Source organism: Octodon degus, unplaced genomic scaffold (genome assembly GCF_000260255.1).
Source record: "Octodon degus isolate 3935 unplaced genomic scaffold, OctDeg1.0 scaffold00005, whole genome shotgun sequence".
In the NCBI taxonomy this organism is placed as follows: Eukaryota; Metazoa; Chordata; class Mammalia; order Rodentia; family Octodontidae; genus Octodon; species Octodon degus.
In genome coordinates this window covers 30,143,161-30,166,164 of record NW_004524581.1, presented here as the reverse complement: position 1 = coordinate 30,166,164, position 23,004 = coordinate 30,143,161, and the positions used below count along the sequence as shown (strand labels likewise).

Below are 23,004 nucleotides of genomic sequence, written 5' to 3'. Positions count from 1 at the left end.
CCCTGTGCTTTGCTAAGCTTGTTCTAAGTAGGTGCTTTAGACCACTGAGCCATCTCACCAGCCCCCTTGTTTTGTTTTTAATTGAAGCATAGCTAATAGTTTTATCTTTGTTAACTAAAGTCTGATGACTCTTAACTGTACAGCTCAGTGAATTACACCCTTGTGAGAACCAGCACTCATATTAGGGGGTTAATGGCCAGAGGCGTGTGTGTGTGTGTGTGTGTGTGGCCGCCTGTTGTATCCCCTGGAAGCAACTGCCAATCTAGCATCCATTGCTGGAAATTAGACTTGCCTGTTCTAGTTTATCTTTTTGAGTGTGTCTCTATGTAGATTGTTTTAATAATTTCTATCTATGTCTATCACCTTTATCTATATTTCTGTAGCCAGTCTCCTAGCTCCACTCTACTGTATATATGTATGTGTCTATTTATTTACTTTTGCAGCACTGGGGATTGAACCCGGAGCACTTCACAGCGAGTTACTTCACTGGACCCTTTATTTATTTATTTATTTATTTTAATTTTGAGACACGGTCTCAGCTGTTAAAATGCTGCTCAAACTGGATTTAAAGTTATAATCCTTCCGGGGGCCGGGAGAGGGCTCAGCGGAATAAGCACTTACATGGCAAGTGCAAGGGCCTGAGTTCAATCCCTGGTTCTGCCAAGAAAAAATAAATAAATAAATAAATAAATAAATAAATAATAAATTTATAATCCTCCTGCCTCAGCCTCCCTGGCTGCTGGGATTACAGGTGTGCACCACTGTCTCAGTTACTTTTTACTCATTGCTAGGACAAAACACCAACATCCAAAATTAAGAAAGGAAAGGCTTATTTAGCTCATAGTTAGTGGAGGTTTCAGTCCATACTCTGCTGGCTCCAGGGCAGATAGATGGCAGCAGTTCATGGTGACAGAAAACAGCGAAGAGCAGAGGAGGAGCGGCAGCTGTGGTATCTACAAGCCTCTCTCTCCCTTCTATGCTGACTGCGAAGACCAGCGTGAAGGGCAGCGAAGACCCTCTGAGGAAGTGGCAGAGAATCCTCCCTGCACCCCTCTATGTAGCCTTTTTGTGCTGAGTCACTCTAGGAAGGCCTTCCCGCCGTAGGGTGAGGCCCCCAAGCCCAGGGCGTGGCATTGCCAAGCGATCCAGCCAAGCTACTGACATTTCAAGTTGGCGCAGTGTATTCACCACCACAGCCACCACAGCCAGTTTGGTGTCATCTGCTTAAGTGTACAAATTGCCCCCTTGTAAATTCCTCTACCTTCTGCATTTACATTTAATTGTCTTAAATATTCCCTGTGTGCCCACATCAGAGGGTGGTATCACTTTTTTCAAATTTTTTTTAAAATTATTTATTGTGTGTGTGTGTGTGTGTGTGTGTGTGTGTGTGGCCAGCTCAGCCCACAAGGGGGCGGGGCTGCCTGGCATGTGGTGCTGGGGGATCGAACTGCAGTCCTTGTGCTTTGCCAAGCTTGTTCCAAGTAAGTGCTTTAGACTACTGAGCCATCTCAACAGGCCAAGGTGTTTTTTTTTGGTTCCTCGAATGCCTTTAGGGCACTTTTGGCCAGCGGGAGAGGTGTGAGGTTCGAACTCCAGCAACCTGAGGCTGACAGCTTTGTGGAAGCAGCCGCTTAGAGGCCTGAGCTAGGGCCAGGCCCCCCGGTGGTATCACTTTTGCTTCAACTCTCAAATGTAATTCAGACCACGAGACATATCCGATCCACCCATATTTTTATTTTTCCTGTCATTCTTTCCTCCTTCCTGCAGTCCCGAGATTCCTTTTTATCATTTCCTATTTCCAGAGTTTCCTTCAGTTATTCCTCGGGGGACGCCTGCTGAGGACCCCCCTTAGTGACCTTGGGACACTTTTCTTTCAGCTGTGCCCCTGCCTTTTGGCTGCCATAGTTTCCAGTGAGAAATCTGCTGTCGTTTGCTTTCCCCTGTGCTCTTCATCTCTTTGGAGTTCACACACTTCTAAAATCCATTGTTTGTCTTTTTGCAAAATTTAAAGTAGTTCTTTGGAGGATACTTTGGCCGACCCCACTCTTTTTCCTTCTTCTTGGACTCTGAGAATACAAATAGTAGTTCCTCTGTTACAGTCTTATGACTTCTTTTTTGGCGGAACCGGGAATTGAACTCAGACCCTTGCTCTTGCCAGGCAAGTGCTTATTCTACTGAGCCATCTCCCCGGCCCCCTTATGACTTCTTGAGACTCCAGTTTTTCCAGTCCACTTGCTCTCTGTTGCTCCGATTCTTTCATTTCTACTATTCTAACTCAAGTTTACTGTTTTTTCCCCTCTTGTTTCTATCCTCCTGTTGAGTCTTTCTGGTGAGCTCAAAAAATGCCAGCGGTTTCCCTTCATTCTTGGAATAAATCCTGAGCCCTCACCCCGGCCTGTAAAGCCCTGCAGGATCAAGTCTTTGTCTCCCTCTCCTCAACCACTACCTTATGGACTACCTCTCTGTCTGGCTTACCCTACTTGTCACCTATCACCTACCTACGCATCTGCTCATCCATTCATCAACCCACCCATTTGCTTATGCGTCGATCCTTGCATCCATCCATCCATCCATCCATCCATCCATCCATCCATGTACCCACCCTCCTACCTACCCATCCATCCATTCATCCATCCATCCATCCATCCATCTATCCATCCATCTACCTACCTACCCACCTACCCATCCATCATCCATCCATCCATCCATCCATCCATCCATCTACCCACCCTCCTACCTATCCATCCATCCATCCATCCATCCATCCATCCATCCATCTATCCATCCATCCATCTACCTACCCACCCACCTATCCATCCATCCATCCATCCATCCATCCATCCATCCATATACCCACCCTCCTACCTACCCATCCATCCATCCATCCATCCATCCATCCATCCATCCATCCAACTTTGAGGTCCTTTCAGTAACCCCAAATTGAATTATACCTTAAGATACTTGTGTTGTTGTTCCAGAAACTTTCCCCAAATCAGCCAACATGTCCCTTTCTCCTTTCACTTAGCTTTCTGTTCAAATGTCACTTCTTCTAAAGACAGATGATACAGTGGCTTCCTACTCATATCTGTTCCTTTAACTAACATTATCTTTCTTGATAGCATTGATTAGCCCTTGAACTTATATGGTTTATTGCGTGGCCCCTTCAGCGGGAATCATCCTCAAGGCTGTAGGTTGGCTAGTCACCTGCCTTGGCCCACCCCCAGGGTGGTGCCACACATAGCAGGTTCTCAGAGAATGCTTGTTAAAGGCACAGGAGACAGTGTGGGAGGCTGTGAGTCACCCGCCAGGGTCAGCACCAGCTTTTTCTTCTAGCTGTGTGTTCTGAGGTGAGCCCCTTAATGGAAGACTTCTCCTCCTGGACTCTCCTAGGCTATGGAAAAGCAGGATGCCTGGGATGGCCCTGGAGAGTCAGCATTTCTTGCACTTAACAGATGGTGCCCAAGTTGCCTGGCCCTGGATCCAGGTTCTTTATTTTAATTTACTTTTATTTTTTGTGGTGCTGGAGATAGAAGCTGGGCGCTCACGCACACTCCCACAGTCATTCTCTGTGAGTTATATGCTTAGCCTTGGACCCCAGCTGAGCCGCGAGGCCTTGACCGTTCTGAGCCTCAGTTTCTGCACCTATAAAAGGGTTCGTTATGAAAAGCAAGCACTGTGCGCACTGCCTGACACTGCAGGCGCGCGGGGAGGATCTGTGTGTTTCTCTCCTTCTGCTCCTCCCATCCCCAGGGTCCATGCCCCCCCAGCCTCCTCAGGCCTTGCCCACTTTCCTTCCTCCTGAGCTGTCCAGCTTGTCTGTCACACGTGACTGGGGTCGAGGAGGATTCTCGCATCTTGACAGTCACAGGAACATCATGAAAAAGGGTGAAAGGAAAAGCTCCTGAGCCCTGATGGCCCTGTACTGGGGAGCACATGGCTGAAGCAGGGGACCCTGAGTGCCTTGGGGTTGGGGCAGGAGGAAGTGAAGGACCTGGGGCACCAGGGCATCTCTCTGTGGCTGGGAAGGGCACCCTCCTCCCTCTTTGTTTGCAGGGTGATCCTGCCCATGGGCTGGAGCATGGGGGTCCAGGACAGGCTGGCCCAGGGGCTTCCCAGCAGCAGATGGGTGGCCAGTGGGAATGGGCAGCCGGGGCTCTTGGCCTGGGAAGGAGAGGGTGACAGGAGGGGCCTCTCTGGAATCTAGTGTAGCAGGGCAAGACACATGCTTGGCCCTGCAGCAGATGAGCCTGGGTCAGGCTCACTGGGTGGGACAGCTGTCTTTGGGATCGCTGGATGGAACCGCTCTTTAGGGGAAAGATGATCCTGGGCTGGGGGCCCGCAGGCGGGCGCGGGCTCTACTTACAGCACCTGGGAACCCAATCCTTCCTGCCCCAGCTCAGGCCTCCCCGCTCTCCTGGGAGCCACTGCTCTGGAACCTGTTTTTGTTCTCCAGGACTGGGGAATGAATCTAGGGCCTCCGCACTGAGCTAGATCCCCAGCCCATTTTAATTTTTTAAAATTTTTAGATGAGGCCTAAGTCACTAACTTGCCTAGGCTGGGCTTGAACTTGCCTTCCTCTTGGCTCAGCCGCTGAGGGTGCTGGGATTACAGGTGTGTACCACTGTGCCTGCCTTAAGTCTTTCTTTCTTTCTTTCTTTCTTTCTTTCTTTCTTTCTTTCTTTCTTTCTTTCTTTCTTTCTTTCTTTTTAAGGAAGGAAAGGTTTATTTAGCTCACAGTGTGTGGAGGTTTCAGTCCATACTCGGCTGGCTCCAAGGCAGAGTGGCACATGGCAGAAGGCAGCAATTCAGGGCAGCAGAAAACAGCAAGAAGGCAGGAGCAGAGGCAACCGCAGCAGCAGCAGAGGCAAGGAGCAAAGGGAGGAGTAGTGGCTGCCTGCAGGGAGACGAGGTCTTCTTTAATGGGCTCTAGGTGGAACACAGAAACGCCAGGCCAGTACAGTGCTCAAAACCCACCACAGCCCCATACCGAAAGTTACCCTGGGAAAATCCAGCAGTTTTTGCTCCGTTTCTTAAGGGTCCTGTGGCCTCACCAGGCAAAGACACTGTGACAGCCAGCGACCCCCAGGAGGGGCCTGCACTGGGACAGCATTCAGGAGTCCTGCAGAGCAGGGGCACTGTCTTGCCGGCCGCTGCTTCTCACGGCTCCAGCAGTCTCTGGCTCCTGGTCCGTGCCTGGTAAATGTGCAGTAAAAAATGAAACAATCCTTTTCTTCTGTTTCAGAATCATTTTCCCCCTTCTGTTTTGACCTCTCTGACATCAGGATACCTCTTGCCGTTTCCGGCTGCCTTGGACTAATGGGCAGGAATCTTATGAAGAAGAGGGTCCTTAGATGGGGCGAATAGAGGCAAGGCTCACTGCCAAGGAGCGGGCTCTGGTTAATTTGCGGGAAGTTTTAAGGGGTCTCTGAAAATTGTCCTGGCCACAAAGATTTACCTGCTCTTGCCTAGGAAGCCCTGCCCTCGTGTCATGCTGTCTCCTACGTCCTCACTCTTCCCTGGTCTCCTGCTTCCTCACCTCCAACCGCCCTCCTTTTAAGTTGTTTCTTCAGGCAGGTACTGGGACCTCGTGGACCTCGGGACTCGCTCTGAGGGCTCTAGGCAGGATCTGGGCTGGACTGAAAGGAGGGTTTCAGAATGGGGCGGTGGTGGCCCCTTCGCAGCTAAGACCCTGCCTTGGCCGTGAGCGTCTGGTCCCTGGGTGGCTGTAGCTGGCGATCCTCTATCGGAAGCAGCGCCTCCTTCAAGCCCCAGTTGGGGCTCTTCATTCCTACTCTGGAGTCCCTCCCAGGAGGGGAGGGTGGTGTGCTGGGCTTGTGTGCATCGCATGGACTCGCGTGTTCGTGTTTCGGATCTGTGAAGATGCATGTGCACACGTCTTAAGGTGCGTGTACCCTGATATCAGTGTCACACGCGTGTACCTGTGTGGCACTTAAATGTGAGGCTGACACGTGCCTAGAAATGCCTGTGGGCCGACCTGTAACGGGTGTTTGTCCCTGGAAGTGTGCTGTGGGCGCACACTTTGGTACATGGACGATCACATGCGAGCTGCGCGAGCTCCTGGCATGTGCAGGAGCGGAGACCCTTGAGAGGAGCCTCGCGCCGCGATCCCAGGACCTAGCAGCCAGCCCAGGAGCACCAGGTGCTGAGCTGAGTTGTTTTACTACCGTGGGCCTCAGAACCAGTCTGTAAAATGGACGTGAACTTTCGTTGCAGGAGACCGTGGGTGAGCATCTGACACTCAGCCTGGCCTGGAGAAACTCAAACTCTCTAGACCAGACAGTGAAAGATTTAGCAAAGAGTAATATCTTACAGAGTAGTTCGCGTTCAGGACCCGAGGGGGGTGCATGACACAGGTGTTGCTCCCGACGTCTGGGAGGAAAGATGGAGGCCCGCCCTTGGGGAGGAAGAGAAGGAATTTCGCAACAGGACAGCCAGGTAGAGCGGGCCGCGCTAGCCTGTGCCCCGCAGCCTGTTTGTGGGGTGAGGCGCGCCCGTGTGGGTGCGGGCGCCCCCTGCCGTCCGCGGAGGGAGGTGCCGGTGCAGAGCATTGCCCAGTTGCCATGGAAACGAGCAGAAGGAGGTGGGTGGCTGGACAAGGAGGCGGGCCGGGGGAGGGCGGGGAGGCGGCGGCGTGGGGGCGGGGAGCGGGCTCTTGCGGCTCTGGCGCCGCTGCCTCAGAGCGCGCTGGCCAGGGGACCCCGGAGCGCGCAGCCCCAGCTGGGCGCCAGGACCCCGCGCGTCCCAGCAGCCGCGGCGCAGTAGGAGCGCGGCCCGGCACGGCCCAGGTAGGTGCGACCTGGGGTGCCGCGAGTGCCCCAGGTTTCCCCCGGCGCTATCCCCTGTCGCCTTCTTCCTCTGCACCTCCCACCCGTGTCCACCGCGGCCACTGGTCCGGACTTCTGCATGCGTAGCTCTGCCTGGGGTCAGGGCTGGGGTCCGGGCTAAGCTGGTCTGGGGCGGTGGGTGACTTGAGGCCGTCGCCTTCCAGAGCTCCAGGTGGCCTCGCCTTGGGCTCACAGCCCCTCTCGACCGGAGCTGTGCACTGACCCCAGCTAGCCTTCCCAGGACCCCGGCGCACGGCCCCACCAAGCCCGGGCTGCAGTCGGGGTGCAGGAGCGCAGGGCTCCGCGGCGCCCCCTCCCGCTGCATTGCTCCGGGGATGGCTGCGCTGCCGCGGGGAGCTGGGCATTGCGGAGGCGGCGGGAGGGGGTGGCGCTGCGAGGAACCGGCACTCGCGGGCGAGGAGCGGGCCGAGCGTGCGCAACGCGGGGTGCGGGCTGTGCCTGGGTCAGAACTGAGGGCCTTCACCCGCAGGAGGTGGCAGCGCAAGGGGCGCGATTGGTGGGTGGAAGACCCTGCGCCTGTGGGAGGAGTGGGGAGCGGAGCTTGGGTTCTGCAGATGTTTGGTGAGGCTCTGAGTGAGCCCAGGGGCTCGCGCTTTGGGGTCCAGTGCTCCGGAGGCAGGAGAATGGGTCGTGGGACTGGCTTGGTGGGTACAGATGTACCCCGCACACTGGTGCCTCTGCAGCCTGATTCTCTGAAAGCCTCAACCCCCTCCCTACCTCCCAGGGCCGGAGTTGCGTTGTAGCCCAGGACCTAGCCCTTCCTGGCCTTGCAGCCTGGCCCCAACCTCCCTCTGCCAGCCCCCTACTCCTGGCTCCCTGTCATTTCTCCCTGTCCCCATTGAGGTCTGTCCTTCCTTGCTGTCTGACCTCCCCCCCCCCCCCGCAGTTTCCACTCAACTCTGAGGCCCACTGGAAAGAACTCCAGGGACATCTGCCCTGACCCTATCCCTGCACTGTGAGTCCCTAGTCTGGCCACTGCCCTGAAATCAGGCTGGGACCCTGTCTCTCCAGCATTCATCTGTAAGTCTGGGTGGGAGGTGGAGCCCAGGGGAGGTCCAGGAGCACACAGAGGCCTGGAGCTCCGGTGGGTTGGGGCTGGGTCCCGAAGCAAGAGCTCAGGGAGGCTCTTTGCCGTTGTCCTGTGGCTTCAGACCTCCGGAGCCACCCCCCGCACCTGCCCTCCCCACCCAGGCAGTCCACACCCCCCTGGAAGTCCACAGCCTTGTTTGGCAGCTTCCCTGGTCTCCTCCCCGCATAGGCTTCTCTGCCCCCAGCAGCCGCGGAGCCGCTGAGACCCAAGCCAGACACTACGCTGCCTCTTCTGGGCCTTGGACATTCTTGCATCTTCCTGTGAGAAGAAGTCAGCGGCCTCCCTGCGCCCCACTGGGCCCAAGTCACTGGCAGCTTCTGGTCCCACCCGCCCACCCTCCCTGCCTGCCTGCCTCCCGCTCGCTCAGTCTTCCCAGGCACACAACGCCCCTCTCCCTTTGACCCTGCTGGTCTTCAACAGTGGCAAACACCCCTCTGCCTCAGGGCCTCTGCACGGGCTGCGCCCTCTGGCTGGGTGTGCTGCTCCACAGGCACTGCAATCCCGCCCGCCCCCCACAGCCCCCCACAGCCCCCCACAGCCCCTCACCTCCAACACACTGTTGCTTACCTTGTGTACAGCCCTTCTTGAACTCCACAGTTTGGGGGTCCTTCCATCTTGCTGCTGTAGCCCGCATCTGCACAGGTCACTCCCTGGCCCTTTGCATCCCCTGGTGGGCCCCAGGAAGCCCCCTCTAGACAGAACTGTGAGACCCCAGGTGGGAGAGAGGCAGGAGGGAGAATAAGGAGGGAGCCCTGGGTGGCTGAGCACCACCTCAGGCCTAGCACCTGGAGGCAGCCCTGCCTCCTGTCCCCTCTTCTGTCCCTGGCCAGGGGTGAGGGCTGCCTCCTGGTGGGTGACCCTGCAGCCTGTCCCCCTAGCCCTGCCTCCCTGTTCTGTTCTGGAGGTGGCTCACTCAGGCCCCAGAATGTGTGCCCCATGAGGGTGGGCATCGAGGCCTGGGGACCCTCTGCCGTGCCCAAGCCTCCCTGAAGCCCATGGGCAGCAGGAAGTGCTGCCTCATCCACACCCACCCTGGCTGGGGAACATGGGGTGATTAGAGAACAGCAGAGCCCAGCACAAGGGCAGAGCAGGGGCAGGTGTCAGAGGGGGCCCTGCGGCTGCATCCGTGCTGCAGCCCGTCTGAGCTGGCAGTTGTATCCAGCACCCTCAGCTCTGTCTCTGCCCATGTGTTCCCACCTTCTCTGTCCCCTCCTGGAAACATTCCTGGAAGGGGTCCCCTGTGGCTGGGGGACCTTAGCTTAGAGTGCAGTGAGGCGGGTGCCTCGCTTGTGGCAGTGGCAGCTGCATGAGGGGTCTTCCTCTCATGGGGACCTGAGGACCTGCGTGCTCCAGGTGAGGCTCCCTTGGGGGTATCTGAGGGAATCTGGAGAGAGGGTGTTCTATGCACCAGTCACAGCAGGATAAGGAGGAGACTGAGGCACAGTGGTTGAAGAACTTGCCACAGCCCACAGCCACACAGGGCAGAGCCGGGGGCTGTACCCGGTGTCAGCACTCGCCGCTTCTACCCTTGGCTGTGTGCTGATGGGGTGGCTTCTGACAGGCACACGTGGGGTGGGCAGGGCTGGGACCATGGAAGGCGTTGTGTAGGGAGGGGGCAGAGCTGCCCTGGAAGGGAAGCTAGGATGTGGGGGACAGTGAGTGGCAGGAAGATGGGCCTCCCTAGGCAGGGAGGGCCCAAGGCTCCCAGCGGTGCAGGGAGGAGGAAGGGATAGCTGACTGGAGTCGTCTGTCTGTTTGTCTGTCTGTCTGTCTGTCCTGCCACCTGTGGAGGCTGCCAGAAATGCCAGCCAACATGAGCCCAGCTGTCTCCAGGGTGGGTGAGGCTGGAGTGGCTGGAAATGCATGGGACACAGGACAACAGGGGATGCTGGGCTCCTGGGAGGGGCCCAGGGGACTGGCCCCATCCGACCCAGCTCAGCCTCATCCGGCTGTGTGACCTTGGACACGTTACTTGACGTCTGTGGTCTCAGGTGCTGTACTGTGGAACCGGGAGTCATTGCTGGCTCGGCTGTTGCGCTAGGGTTAGGGCTTACCCAGTGGAGCAGCAGCAGGGAGCTCCAAGCTAGGTGTGGCTGGGCATGGAGGGAAGGTCCCCACGGGGGAGCAGGAGTGGAGGCTGCTCCTGGCTGGGGCCCAAAAGCAGAGTGGGTGGGACTCAGACTCCCTCTGTGGGGTTCTGACTCTTGGCTGGAAGGCTTTTCCTGAGAGAGGACAGACACCTGCCACCAGCCGCAGGGGTGGCAGTGAGCGGAGGGCTGATGTCCTCACACACTCCCAACTATTTAAGCGCAATATCAACTTATTTTACAGATGAGGTGCCAAGGCCCAAGGAGAGGAAGTGATGCTCAGGACAAGGTGGTGTGGGCTAAGGCTGCCTTGAAGATGATCTCAGTTCCACTGTTTACCACCTGGGAAACCCTGGTTGTGGTATCTTCTTGGCCCCGTGCCTCAGTTTCCCTATCTGTAAATGAAGGTGAAATGCATGTAGCATCTACAGCAGCAGCCAGCAGGCACCCAGGAGACACCAGCTGGTGGTGACTGATGTCATTGTCAACCCTGCCTTCTGGGGTAGCAATGCAGTAGGAGAGGGGGAATCCTGAATGTCCCAGCTGTGGGTTAGGGGTCTTCAGAGACACAGAGCAGTGGGGGGAGGAGTGAGGCTCTTGTGCCACTACTCAAGTCAGCTTACACGAGGGGCTTCATGTGGGCTGGGATCATCGCGTTATAGCCTTATGCAGCACTGGCTTGTGGGCCTACAGTACCCACAGCACCTGGGCAGTCTGGTCACCGTCAAGTCCCCAGGCCTGTGGGTTCTCTCTTCAGTGTGGAGGACATTGGCACAGTTGGCATAAGGATGTGTGATTTGGGACACAGGATTGGAGCTGGGTGTGGTGGCACTCACCTGTCAGCCCAGCACTCTAGGAGGCTGAGGCTGGAGGTTCGCAAGTTGGAGCCCAGCCTGAGAAGCTTAGTGATTTAGCAAGACCCTGTCTCAAAAATTTTTTACAATGAAAAGGGCAGGGCTCCATGGTTTAACCTTTAGTCCTACCTAAAAAGAAAAAGACAAAAAAGATGTAGAGTTGGTGTGTGCTCTGGGAATTGTCAGCAGCTATTATTAATGATAAATGGCTTGCAGGACCGAAATGACCTCTCCTCAGTGACAAAAATCAGGCCCAAAGGCGTCAGGCTTGCCCCAGAGAAGCACCAGCTGCTGGCCATGTCAGTTCCTGACTCCACTTCTGTGACAAAGCCCATGGTGACAGGTGCTAGTGCCTGATTCAGGGGAAACAGAGTCCGTGGCCAGCACTGGTCGACACCTACTGGGGGGGGCAGCAGGGGGGGGCGAGCTGCGTGGCCAAGGTGTGCAGCTCACGGGCTTCCGCCGCCTCCTCGCCCGCCCCTGCTGCCTGGCTCCTGAGCCCCCAGCTGCAGTGGTTGTGCGGGACACTCGCCGTCTCCTCTGCTCCTGGGAACAGGTCATTTCCCAGGCAGTCTGGCAAGGCCACAGGGATTCTCGTGCTCTCACTGAAGCTCGGGGCAAGGCAGTGCCTACACCTGTGACCCTCTGACCCCAGCTGACTTGTCCCCTGCCCTGGGCCAGGCTCTCAGCTGCTGGGCATCATCCGCAGCCTGAAGCTGGCATCCCAGGTTCGGGGGCACTGTGCCCTCCCTCAGCCAGAACATGCTCTCTCTGTCCTGCTCCAGGGCCTGGCACAGCGCACAGTGTGTGTGGGCGTGTGCGCACGTGTGTGTGGGTGGGGGTGCACTTGTGTGTAGGGTTGTGACCCAGGCTTTTCACACTGAACTACATCCCCAGCTTCTTTTTTTTTTAATCTTTATTTATTTATTTGTTTATTTGGTACACGGTGTTGTTAGGCAGCTCAGACTTGCAGTGATCCTCCTGTTTCAGCCTCCCAAGCGCTGGGTTGCAGGTGTGTGCCACGACGCCCGGTCTCAGTGGCCAGCTCCGCATGGGGCCAGCACGTTATGTGGAACCAGAAATCACACCCACTTCCTTGCACTTGCCAGGCATGTACTTAGACCACGGAGCTATCTTCCCGGCCTTTTTTTTTTTAAACAGCATTTTGCTAAACCAATAAATTACCCAGGCTGAGTTCCAACTTGCCATCTTCCTGCCTCAGCCTCCCAGGGCACTGGGGCCAAAGGCTGTAGGGTTTCTAAAATGTGCAATTCATGCACACAAGGAAAAATTAAAAGGGCAGGGTAAGACCTACTGTGAGAGAGTTCCCTCAACCTTGTCCTTGAGGCATAAAGGTGACCCCTGCTTATCCGTGCTGTGATGGTGGCAGGGCCAGGACACCCTGTGGCACCATGCTTTACAGCGCCAGAGCCCTGGGGAGGAAGATTTGGGCTGCTCCAAGCCTGAGGCCAGCATGCTGCAGGAAGTAACCTTGGCAGCCTCGGACACCTAAAGTCATAGAAGTGGCATTGGGGGGGGTGTCCCAGAGAAACTTGCGGCTCACTCCAGGTGCCCTGTGGCGGGGTGCTCCTCCAGGACCGTGAGTAAGGGGCCTGTTGCTAGGGTTCAACTTTCTGTTCCTGTGAGGTGCAGCGAGTCATGGTTGGCTGGTGACAAGAAAGGAGCACCTGGCCTTGGACAGGTGGAGAGACTGAGGCTAGGGGAAGTTGCGCTTGGCTAAGGGTCCTCTCTCTTGGTTCCACCTGCCAGAGCCTGGGTGAGGACCAGCTGCTAGGAAGGGATGGGGGTTGCCCCCAGGTTGCAGCACCCACTTTCCCTGGAGATCTCAGTCCCCACAGCTGGCCACAGTGCAGGGTCAGGAGGTGTCCCCAGAGCCAGCTGGAGCGGGCGGCTCCCACCAGGGCCAGGCCAGCCTGGCTTCCACTGCTTCTTTAAAGACCAGGCCGGGGCTGGAGAGATGGCTCAGTGGTCTAAAGCACCTACTTGAAACAAGCTTGGCAAAGCACAGGGACCGCGATTCGATCCCCAGCACCACATGCCAGCCAGACCCGCCCCCTGGTGGGCTGAGCTGGCCACACACACACACAATAAATAAATGTAATAAATAAAAATAAATAAATATTAAAGACCAGGCTGCCGACCTTGTGCCCCACCTCCGACTATCAAACCATCCTCGCCCACCCGGGGCGTCTGTGTGTCCTGGTGGGGAGTGGGGTGCCTCCCGGCCCCAGGCAGCAAGTGGCCTAGATTGGACAATTGCGATGCCAACTGACAGAACCAGGGCAGCGCAGACGCCCACACACTGCACAGATCTGACCCGAGGGCGGGGACCTGGAAAGCCACTGATGGTGCGGCAGGACCTGGCCCAGGGTGGGCAGAGGCTGGAGCCAGTCTTGGGGACCCAGGTTCTGGCTGCAGCAGGGAGCTGGGGATCTCAGGGCTGGGACCATGGGGTCAGAAGCTGGGAACCCTGGCTGGGTAGGTGTTTGAGGCCTGGTGCGTGGCTCCAGCCAGGTCAAACTAGACCATGCTGAGGGGCAGACGGGGGTGCTTCCCAGGATGGCAGAGCTGAGAAGCCAGCAGGGCCCTGACCGTGGCCTTGGGCAGCAGTGTGGTGCTGAGGAGCTTCCGGAGCACCCGCCTGAGCTTGTGTCAGTGATTTCTCCCCATGGGACTGCGTGCTGGGAGCGGAACAGGGCCCCAAAGTGCTACAGGTTGAATCCTGTGGTCTCTAGGGAGCAGAGCCCCTGTGTCAGCATGAGGCCCCTCCACCACCCCTGGGGGCACCCTGGCCAGAGTGGGCCTGGGGCTCCCCCCACGGTTTCTCTCCTGTCTCCCCAGTGCCTGAGCAGCTGAACCCACCCACACAGCCGCACAGAGCCCAGCCCCCCCCCAGCCACACCATGTCCGGCTCCTACGATGAGGCCTCGCTGGCTCCAGAGGAGACCACCGACAGCTTCTGGGAGGTAGGCTGTGTGCGGCTGCCTGTGCCCCCGTACCCCACTGCAGCCCTTGGCCCCCACCTCCTCGGTCCCTCCGAAGCGCAGAGGCCACCGGAGGCGAGGTTAAGATTCCTGCCTGGGGCTCTTGTTCCGGAGACACACTGTGCCGTTCTCCGTGTAGCACCAAGCCGCGCTCTGCTCTCCGCCGTGGGGGCCCAGGCCAGTTCTGCTCTTGGCCATTAGCACAAGCAGGCCCGCACTTCACAGTTCGCACAGCTTTCACTGCTATCGCTGCTCCCCACTCCCACTCCAGAGGGGTGGAGGTAGGACACGGATGGGGGCGGAGGGACCCCAAGCCACGTAGGGATGCATGAAGACTAGAAAGCAGCATTTTGGGAGCTTCCAGAAGGGTGGGGCGCAGTGTGGGGGGGAGGGGACATGTCGTAATTGGCTCCCGAAATCCAAAACGAAAACTGCCAGACCTAAATTAATAAGTGTTTAATGAGATGTCTACAAAACATAATATTGTGTCAAGAATCTGCGGCTCAACTCAACGCTTCTGCAACTCTATAAATATAATGGGGTTTAGCTCACGAGAACAGCATGAATAATTCATTCGAGCCCAAGTCCAAATTATAAAACTCCTTACGCATTCTGCGGCGGCGAAGAGGTGATGTCTGAAGTGGGAAGAGGGTGTGCAGAAGTGGGGGCGCCTGGCGCGGGGTGCTGGATGCCCCCAACAGGGATCTGGAGAAATGGAGTGGAGTGGCGCGCGCGCCCCCTGCAGGCCGAGGCTGGGAGCGCGGGGCCGTAGGGTGACGCGCGCCGCCGCCGCCGCCAGGTGGGGAACTACAAGCGCACGGTGAAGCGCATCGACGACGGCCACCGCCTGTGCAACGACCTAATGAGCTGCGTGCAGGAGCGCGCCAAGATCGAGAAGGCATATGCACAACAGCTCACCGACTGGGCCAAGCGCTGGCGTCAGCTCATCGAGAAAGGTGCCTCCAGGGTCCCCAGGGAGCCCCCAGACCACCCCCCACGTCCCTCAAGGCGCTGTCCCCCGAGTGCCCAACCAGTAGCTGATGTTTCCTGCAGCCCCAGGGGTCTTTGGAGGGCTGCTTCCTTTTCAGGAATTTTTTAAAAATCACAGGTGAGGTGACCAGAGCTCAGGAGGCTGAGGCAGGGAGGGTCATGAGTTCAAGCTCAGCCTGGGTAACTCAGTGAGCTCAAGGCCAGCCTAACTACATAGTGTAGACAACATCCCCTAATAGGAAGGGAGGGGGGGAAGGACAGAAGGAAGGAAGAGGCTAAATCAATTTTGAAATTTAAGCTTCTAGTAAAGTCTTAACCATAGTGCAAAGAACTATATACCTTTCACCCAGACTCAAGAAAACAAAACAAAACAAAACAAACAAACAAAAACCCTAAACAAACAAACAAGAATTTGGGTCCTTTAACACAATCCAGATGCACATTTGACCACAGCAGGTTTGTCTGGCCCTGGCCCAGTCTGGAATCATACCTTGTGTCTAGTGTCACCACCCTCCATTTCTGTGCTCCTGATTGGGGTTGAGGTTTATACTTTTTTGTTACTATTTTTCTCTTCCTTTAAACTCCAGACTCCATCAGGGCAGGGGCTGGGCTGCTGCCTAGCAGCACCTGGCCCACACGCAGACAACAAAGGAAGCTGACTGACTTCCTTTGTTGTCTGGAAGGTGCTGGGGTTGTACATTCTTGAGCACCTACTATGGGCCTGGAGGAGGGGCAGGGAGACAAGGGCCTGAGTTCAAATTCCTGGTTCCACCAAAAAAAAAAAAAAAAAAAAAAAAGAAAAACATCTGGAGGACCCAGGCTGGCCCCTGGGGCTCCCATGCTGGTGGGGAATGGGGAAAGAGGCAGGTGCAGCCCCAGGTGGGCCGGGGGAGGAGGCTACCTGGAGGTGGTGGCTGGGGCCCTGGAGGATGCACAGAAGTGCATGGAGTGCTCTGGGGTGGGGAGGGCCACTGTGACCCCTGTCGCACCCTCAGGCCCACAGTATGGCAGCCTGGAGAGGGCCTGGGGTGCCATCATGACAGAGGCGGACAAGGTGAGCGAGCTGCACCAGGAGGTGAAGAACAGCCTGCTGAATGATGACCTGGAGAAAGTCAAGAACTGGCAGAAGGACGCCTACCACAAGCAGATCATGGGCGGCTTCAAGGAGACCAAGGAGGCCGAGGACGGCTTCCGCAAGGCCCAGAAGCCCTGGGCCAAGAAGATGAAGGAGGTGACCAGAGCAGGGCAGGGTGGGCTGGGGACTGGGGGGGTGTCCCTCTGGGTGGGCAGCGATCAGCACACCGTCCCAGGCAGTGTGCTCACAGGGAGGCAGCGCCACCTTCCCTAGGACCCACCCACCATGGGGCAGACAGACCCAGAGGAAGATGGGCCCTGGTCCCATGAGATCCCCACAGGACATGTCAGATGAGGTGGGCACTGCAGTGCCCAGCAGGGACATCACAGAAGTGGGCACCTGTCCAAACACCTCAAGCCACAGCCAGCAGCCCCTGCTGTGCAAGACTGTGTGCCCAGCACTCTCCTGGGGTAGGCAGGCAGGCAGCAGCTCCCAGGATGAGTGACCACAGCTCACAAGTGGGACCCTTGTGTACCCTGTCCTCTCCCACAGCTGGAGGCTGCCAAGAAGGCCTACCACCTGGCCTGCAAGGAGGAGAAGCTGGCCATGACGCGGGAGATGAACAGCAAGAGCGAGCAGTCGGTCACACCAGAGCAGCAAAAGAAGCTGCAGGACAAAGTGGACAAATGCAAACAGGATGTGCAGAAGGTGCAGCTGGGTGGGGGCTGGGGACTGGGGTCTGAATGCCCCTGGAGTGGGACATGGCCAGGACTCGCACTTGGCGAGGTCTCACCAGCCTCCACACTGGTGCCCACAGACACAGGAGAAGTACGAGAAGGTGCTAGATGACGTGGGCAAGACCACACCCCAGTATATGGAGGGCATGGAGCAGGTGTTCGAGCAGTGTCAGCAGTTTGAGGAGAAGCGACTGGTCTTCCTCAAGGAGGTGCTGCTGGACATCAAACGTCACCTCAACCTGGCAGAGAATAGCAGGTACTTGGCATGGTGGGCACAGCCAGCAGAGGGCCCCTGAGCCAGTGATGAAGAGAGAGGAAGAGGCCACCTGGGTATGTGCAGACAGCACCAGGCTGGGCACCCAGGAAGTGTGTGGGTGGTGGGTGGGTGAGTGGCCAAGGTGGCATGTGACAGGAAGCCAACTGAGGTACGCTGCTGCTCCCCTAAGTGGAATAAGATGAGGTCTTGGTGAACCCCTGCCCTCTATGCCCCCTGTCCCCGAGCACAGCTACATCCACGTGTACCGTGAGCTGGAGCAGGCTATCCGGGGGGCTGATGCCCAGGAGGACCTCCGATGGTTCCGCAGCACCAGCGGCCCCGGCATGCCCATGAACTGGCCCCAGTTCGAGGTGAGGACAAGTGGGGATGGGGAACGGGAGTCTGAGAAGGCTGGCAAGGGCCTAGAGGTTCAGCCCCCAGAGCTGCTGCTCCCTGTCTGCACCAGGAGTGGAACCCAGACCTGCCCCACACCACCGCCAAGAAGGAGAAGCAGCCCAAGAAGACGGAGGGGGCGGCACTGAGCAACGCCACCGGGGCAGTGGAGTCCACATCCCAGGCTGGGGACCGCGGCAGGTGAGGGTCCCTCTGGAGTTTTTTGGGGTTTTTTTTCCCGGAACCAGGGATTGAACTCAGGTCCTTGCGCTTGCCAGGCAAGCGCTTATTTTACTGAGCCATCTCCCGCTCTCCCGCCCTCTCCCTCCCCTCCCCTCACCAAACAGAGCTGATCTGAGAGCTACTGGCCCCTGACCCTCCCATCCAGCTTGGCAATACTGGGGCCTTGAGCCGAGATTAGCAGGGAATGCCCTGGGCCTGGGGCCGCTCTCAGGCATCCTTCCTTCGCATCTCAGCGTCAGCAGCTACGACAGAGGCCAGCCTTACGCCACTGAGTGGTCAGACGACGAGAGTGGAAACCCCTTTGGGGGCAATGAGGCTAACGGAGGCGCCAATCCCTTCGAGGATGACGCCAAGGGTGTCCGTGTGCGGGCGCTGTATGATTACGATGGCCAGGAGCAGGACGAGCTCAGCTTCAAGGCCGGTAGGGTGGGCTGGGCAGCTGGGCGGGGCGTGGGCAGAGGGCTGGGTCCGGGCTGGGGGAGGGGAGGGGCCCGGGGGCGGGGCCAGGACCTGGTGGGGTGTGGCGGGGGGCAGGGCCCGAGCCTTCCTCCGAAGGTTTGGATTAGGGAACGCATGGAATAAGGTGGGGTAGAGTAGAGACAGAATTTAAGGAGCAGGGCTGGAAGCTGTGAAAGGAACTGGAGGCGGATCCTGGACATCAGGGCCGACCGATTCAGGTGAGGTGATGCACACGAATGCTGGGTTGAGATGAGGTGGGGCCGTGGCCGAGGTCAGAAGCCAAGGTGGGTGCATTGGAACTACAACGCCGAGGGGGCCTTGGAGGTCTCACTGGACCGAGGACTGGCCAGCTTCTCTGCTCCTGTTGGGCCAACCATCCCTTCTTGTGTTCTCTTCCCAGGAGACGAGCTCACCAAGCTGGGTGAAGAGGACGAGCAGGGTTGGTGCCGTGGGCGGCTGGACAGCGGGCAGCTGGGCCTGTACCCCGCCAACTACGTGGAGGCCATCTAGTTGCCCGCCGGCCACACCCTCCCTCCGTCCCACCGCGGCCCCGCCCTCCTCTCGCTCCTCCCCCTCCCCTTGCCATAGAGTTCCAGACATATTTTCCGATCAAGCTTTTATTTTTTTAAAAGTCAAACAGAACAAAAAAAATATAAAGAGACAGAGCATTTGCAGGGCCACCTGGAGCCAGGGTGGTGGAACTTGGGACGATGGCCCCGGGGTGGCTGAGGGTCTTAGGACTTAGCCCAACATCACATCTGCTCTTCGGAGTCCACCAAAGAGTCTCCTGAGCCCTGAGAGACATCTGGACCCATGTACCCTGCCTCACTGTCGCCTACCTGCCCCAACCCACCGCAGATGCCAGCACCCCCCTGCTCTCTGAGCCTGGCTTCCTAACCTCTTCCCTCTCCCCTGCCTCTCCCCGGAAAGGGAGACCCCAATCTCGAGTCTTCCACTACCCCAGGAGAACCTTCTTCTTCTAGACCCATCCCTTGGGATCAGTGGGGCTGGAGGAGGAAGTGTCACCCTTCTTTCCTATAGAGGTTCCCAGGCTTCCCCAGAAATGAAAAGGGGTGAGCTGGATGGAGGGGTGTAGGGCAGGGTGAGTGGAAGGACACTGGGCCCTCAGCCCAGGCTGTGCCAGCCTCCCAAGGCCAGGCCATAGCCAGGCCATCTGTGGACCAAGACCCTTCTTCCCAGCTGCCAGCACTGTGGGCAGAGCCCCCTCCTCAGAGCCACACCCCTCAGTCACTCACAGAGGCCCTCTTAAGCCCTTTGGCTAGGGGTAGGGGCCCCAAACCCAGGGCAAAGCCAGCAACAGTAGCAGCCTCCTCCCATTTCCTGGGGAGGAGGACATCTTGCCCAGTCCTGCTCTCACTCCCTGCATACCTAGCCAAACCCTAGAATCACAGGCTGTGTCAGCTCTCCAAGATAAGCCTTGTGCCTGCAAGGCTCCTGGCCTGACTGTCTCCACCCCTCTCTTGCGTCTGGGGCCTTGGGACATGCTGGAGGGCCACAGGCTCTCCCAGCCTACGGCCATCAGGGCAAAACCTGCAGTCAAGTGGGGCCGGAGAGAGCGCCTCTGGCCTCGGGCTGGACAGCCACCCCATCTTTCTTCCGGGTCCCCCAACCTCGCTGAACATTTTCCTGCTGGCAGCGCCCCCACCTCTCCAAGCCTGGGTCCCAGTGAAAGGAGTGAGGGGCAGAGGACCAACTGGCCTGGTGAGAGCAGTAGTCCCGGTGTCAGGTACTGGTGCTGCCACTGGCAGGCTCTGGACCCTTCCTTCCTGCTTCAGTGTTCTCCTGGGGCTCCAGGCAAAGGCAACCTGCAGCCCCAGCCCTAGGGCTCTGCCCCGTTCCTGTGGGCACTGACAGCTCTGGCAGGGGCCCAGGCTGGACAGGCCTCACTCAGTGCCAAGGACAATGGCACGAGGCACAGGCAGGCTCCCAGCTGCCTGCACTTCTTATCACTGTCTGGTCTCTGAGCCTCTGTGGCAGCCCGAGACCTGGCCTGAGCCCCTCGGAGCCCAGAGCCCTTGCTGAACCCACATCGGGGGCTAGGGGCTCTGCTCCTACCACTTGCCTACAGAGGCAGGAAGCGGGCTTGCCTGCACCTTGGGGCCTAACCCCCTCTTTGTACCAGGCTGGACCCAGGCCTGTCCCTGTGGCTGCCCAGTGCCGGCAAGGACTGGGGAACCTACCCCTTTAGAGCAGCCACCGCCACAACCCCAAGTGGGATCGGCCCCCAAACCCCTCAGGACCCCAACGCAGGAGGGTCTCACCTCGTCAAGTCTCCTGAGGTGGGGCCCACCCCCCCTGTCAGTGCTGGTGTCCAGACCACGCCCCCCGCCTCCCACAGCCCCGCCCTCCCCAACACGATGGGTGGCAGGCCTGGCCCTGGCGGGCTCAGCCAGGGATGGGCGTCTGTCTCCAGTACCGACCACCCTACAGCTGGGCTTGCGAGAGCCCTGGCTGCCCCGCCGCCGCCGCCACCTGCCGCCCGAGGCTTCCTGACTCCATTAGTTCCGACACCTGTGAACCTCCGAGAAGTGCTGTGGTCTCAGCAACGCACCTGTTTTGTACATGATTGTGTAATTTAAAGGTATATAAATACAAATATCTATATCTATATATAAGTCGTGACTGTATGACTGTGGATAAAACCCAGAACTGTGTCAACCTGGCTGGATGTGGTCTTCTCGAGTCTCGAGTGTCTTATTGTGGCCTAGGCCCTTGGGGTGGGGACATCTGTCAGGGAGATGGTCCCAGAGCAGGGCTGGGTGCTTCCTGAGGCGCCAGCCTACTTGGATACTAGGTGTCCAGGGACACCACTGGCCAGGAGAACTGCAGCACTGAGACTCCAAAACTCAGGCATGGCTCAAAGGTGATGGTCGCCCTCACATAACTTGCAGCTTTTCTTTTTTCAGGACCAAGGGGTCGCACTGAAGGCCTTCACACTGAGCCACAGCCCCAGCCCTTCTAAATTTTTTTGAGACAGGGTTTGGTGGAGGTGCTCAGGCTGGGCTTGAACCTGTGATCCTCCTACCTCAGCCTCTCATAGTGCTGGAATTACAGGTGTGCGGCACTATGACTAGCTCACACTTTCGGTTTTTTTTTTTTTTTTTTTTTTAAGAAGTACTCATTTTTTAAAAAATTTATTCATTTATTTTGTCTGTGGCCAGTTCAAGCCCACCAGGGGGCAGGGCTGGCTGGCATGTGGTGCTGGGGGATTGAACCGAGGTCCTTGTGCTTTGTTTAGCTTAGCTTGTTCTAAGTAGGTGCTTTAGACCACTGAGCCATCTTACTAGCTCACATTTTCAGTTTTTAAAGCAGAACTTATCAAAGCGGCTGCTGAAGCCCATGGTTCTGTTACCTCAGGCCTAGGCTCACTGGGTGTGACAACAGGCCCTGCTGTGCCAGGGGTCTGATCTACCCTGACGGCTGTTCTCAGGGGAGCCCCTGGGAAGGCCAGCAGGACTGGGCAGGACTGGAGCGCAACGCAATCAGTCAACTCCAAGTCCAGCCCTGGAGCTCCCCCTGCACCCCAGCTGGATCTCTTTGGGAGGACACAGGCCCCTCTGTGACAGCAGCTGGGCAGGGCACTGATACAACCCAGCCTTCTCGGTGGTGTGATGGGGCACACTTGCTATCCCAGCTTGCTTCCTGGGAGGCTGAGGCCCAAGGATTGCACATTTGAGACCAGCCTGGGCAACGGTGCAGCAAGACAATGTCTCAAAAAAATTTTTTTTTAAACATCACACAAATGAATAACTGTGGCATTATCCAGGCCCTGGGTTAAATCCCCAGGACGGAAAACTGCCAGCTCCTTAGCCCAACTCCTTCTCCTGCCTCATCACATGCTCAGGATTGGGGTTGGCGGGAGGTGGCCGAGGCTTTTGCTGTCCCTCTCCCACTCCCCATCTCCACCTCCACTTGAAGCTGTCCCTTCAGTCACAGGGAGCCCAGGAGCTCAGAGTGTGCCCTGTGAGGGGCCTGGGAGGGTCTGTGCAGGGCACCAGGTGGAGGAGGAGGAGCTGGCTGCCGGCTCACAAGGTGTCCCTGCGTGGGGGAGCTCCTGCCAAGGGCTGCCTGCACCCCACAAGCCTCCCTGCTCCCCACTCTGACCTCTCATCCCCGCCTGTGCTCCCCAATCCCAGCCTGCACTCTGCCAGCAGCACCAGCTAGTGCAGGGCAGGCTGGCCCGGATGTCCAATCCCAGCGCTGGCTCCAGGAACCCCCTGGAGGCGGGGCGGGCTGGCCCGAGACAAAACCAGTTGGTTCAGCAAGCAGAGGCCGGGGCTGGCCGGGCTCCCAGGCTGCCCCACCGGGCGGGAGGCAGCAGGGCCCCCTCCTCCTCGTTCGGCCGCAGCTGGCAGACGCCGACGGGCTGTTTGCTCGCTGCCAGGCGTAAACTTTCTTCCGAAGACAATAAAATCGCTGGGGGCAGAAGGCAGGAGTCCAGAGCCGCCTTTAACCCTCAGTGGCCTAGAAGCGCGGCTGGGGCGCAGGATGCAGGCGGTGGGTCGGTGCCGGCCAGTTCTGAGGCCCGAGGGACGGAGGGGCAGGGCGGCCGGTGCTCTGAGCTGGCGCCCCTAGGTCTGCGGTAAATCAGCTGAGTGACCGAGCAAGCCGTTGAGCCTCTCTGGGCCTCAGTGTGGGAAACGGGGAGGACACACCACTGCAGTTTTGTTGGGAAGGCCAGTGACCAGGAATCCCGGCGCGCCCGAGGGCCTCCTCCGTGGACGCTCCGCTCGGGGAGCACTTGGAGCTGCCCGCGGGGACAGCGGCGGCCGTGTGGCCTCCCGCAGCTGCGCAGTCGCGGTCAGCCCCAGCGCCGTTCCTCTGCCCCCGGCCCCCAGAAGCCTCTTCCCGGGCAGGATGTGAGGGTCCCTCCTTGGCCTGCTGGCTTCACTGTCTTCCACAAGCTCATTCTGACCCGTTATCTCTTT

At 58.0% G+C, this 23,004-nt stretch overlaps 1 protein-coding gene across 4 annotated transcripts in view; it reads left to right on the top strand.

Moving 5' to 3' along the window:
- Pacsin1 (protein kinase C and casein kinase substrate in neurons 1) overlaps positions 1 to 18,696 on the top strand; it is a 44,955-nt gene extending 26,259 nt beyond the window's left edge. Inside the window, exons 1-11 of one of the 4 annotated variants that reach the window (XM_023720811.1) lie at positions 6,700 to 6,806; positions 7,753 to 7,886; positions 13,760 to 13,884; positions 14,702 to 14,858; positions 15,888 to 16,123; positions 16,520 to 16,675; positions 16,785 to 16,960; positions 17,211 to 17,331; positions 17,427 to 17,554; positions 17,830 to 18,017; positions 18,456 to 18,696. In XM_023720811.1, the coding sequence (XP_023576579.1) occupies positions 13,822 to 13,884; positions 14,702 to 14,858; positions 15,888 to 16,123; positions 16,520 to 16,675; positions 16,785 to 16,960; positions 17,211 to 17,331; positions 17,427 to 17,554; positions 17,830 to 18,017; positions 18,456 to 18,565 (1,335 nt within the window). In that variant the 5' untranslated portion in view covers positions 6,700 to 6,806; positions 7,753 to 7,886; positions 13,760 to 13,821 and the 3' untranslated portion in view covers positions 18,566 to 18,696. Of the gene's footprint in view, positions 1 to 6,699; positions 6,807 to 7,752; positions 7,887 to 13,759; positions 13,885 to 14,701; positions 14,859 to 15,887; positions 16,124 to 16,519; positions 16,676 to 16,784; positions 16,961 to 17,210; positions 17,332 to 17,426; positions 17,555 to 17,829; positions 18,018 to 18,455 lie in introns of those variants that run through there. The other 3 variants (XM_023720815.1, XM_023720814.1, XM_004624218.3) reach the window with 3 other exon arrangements.
- Positions 18,697 to 23,004: the final 4,308 nt, after the last annotated feature.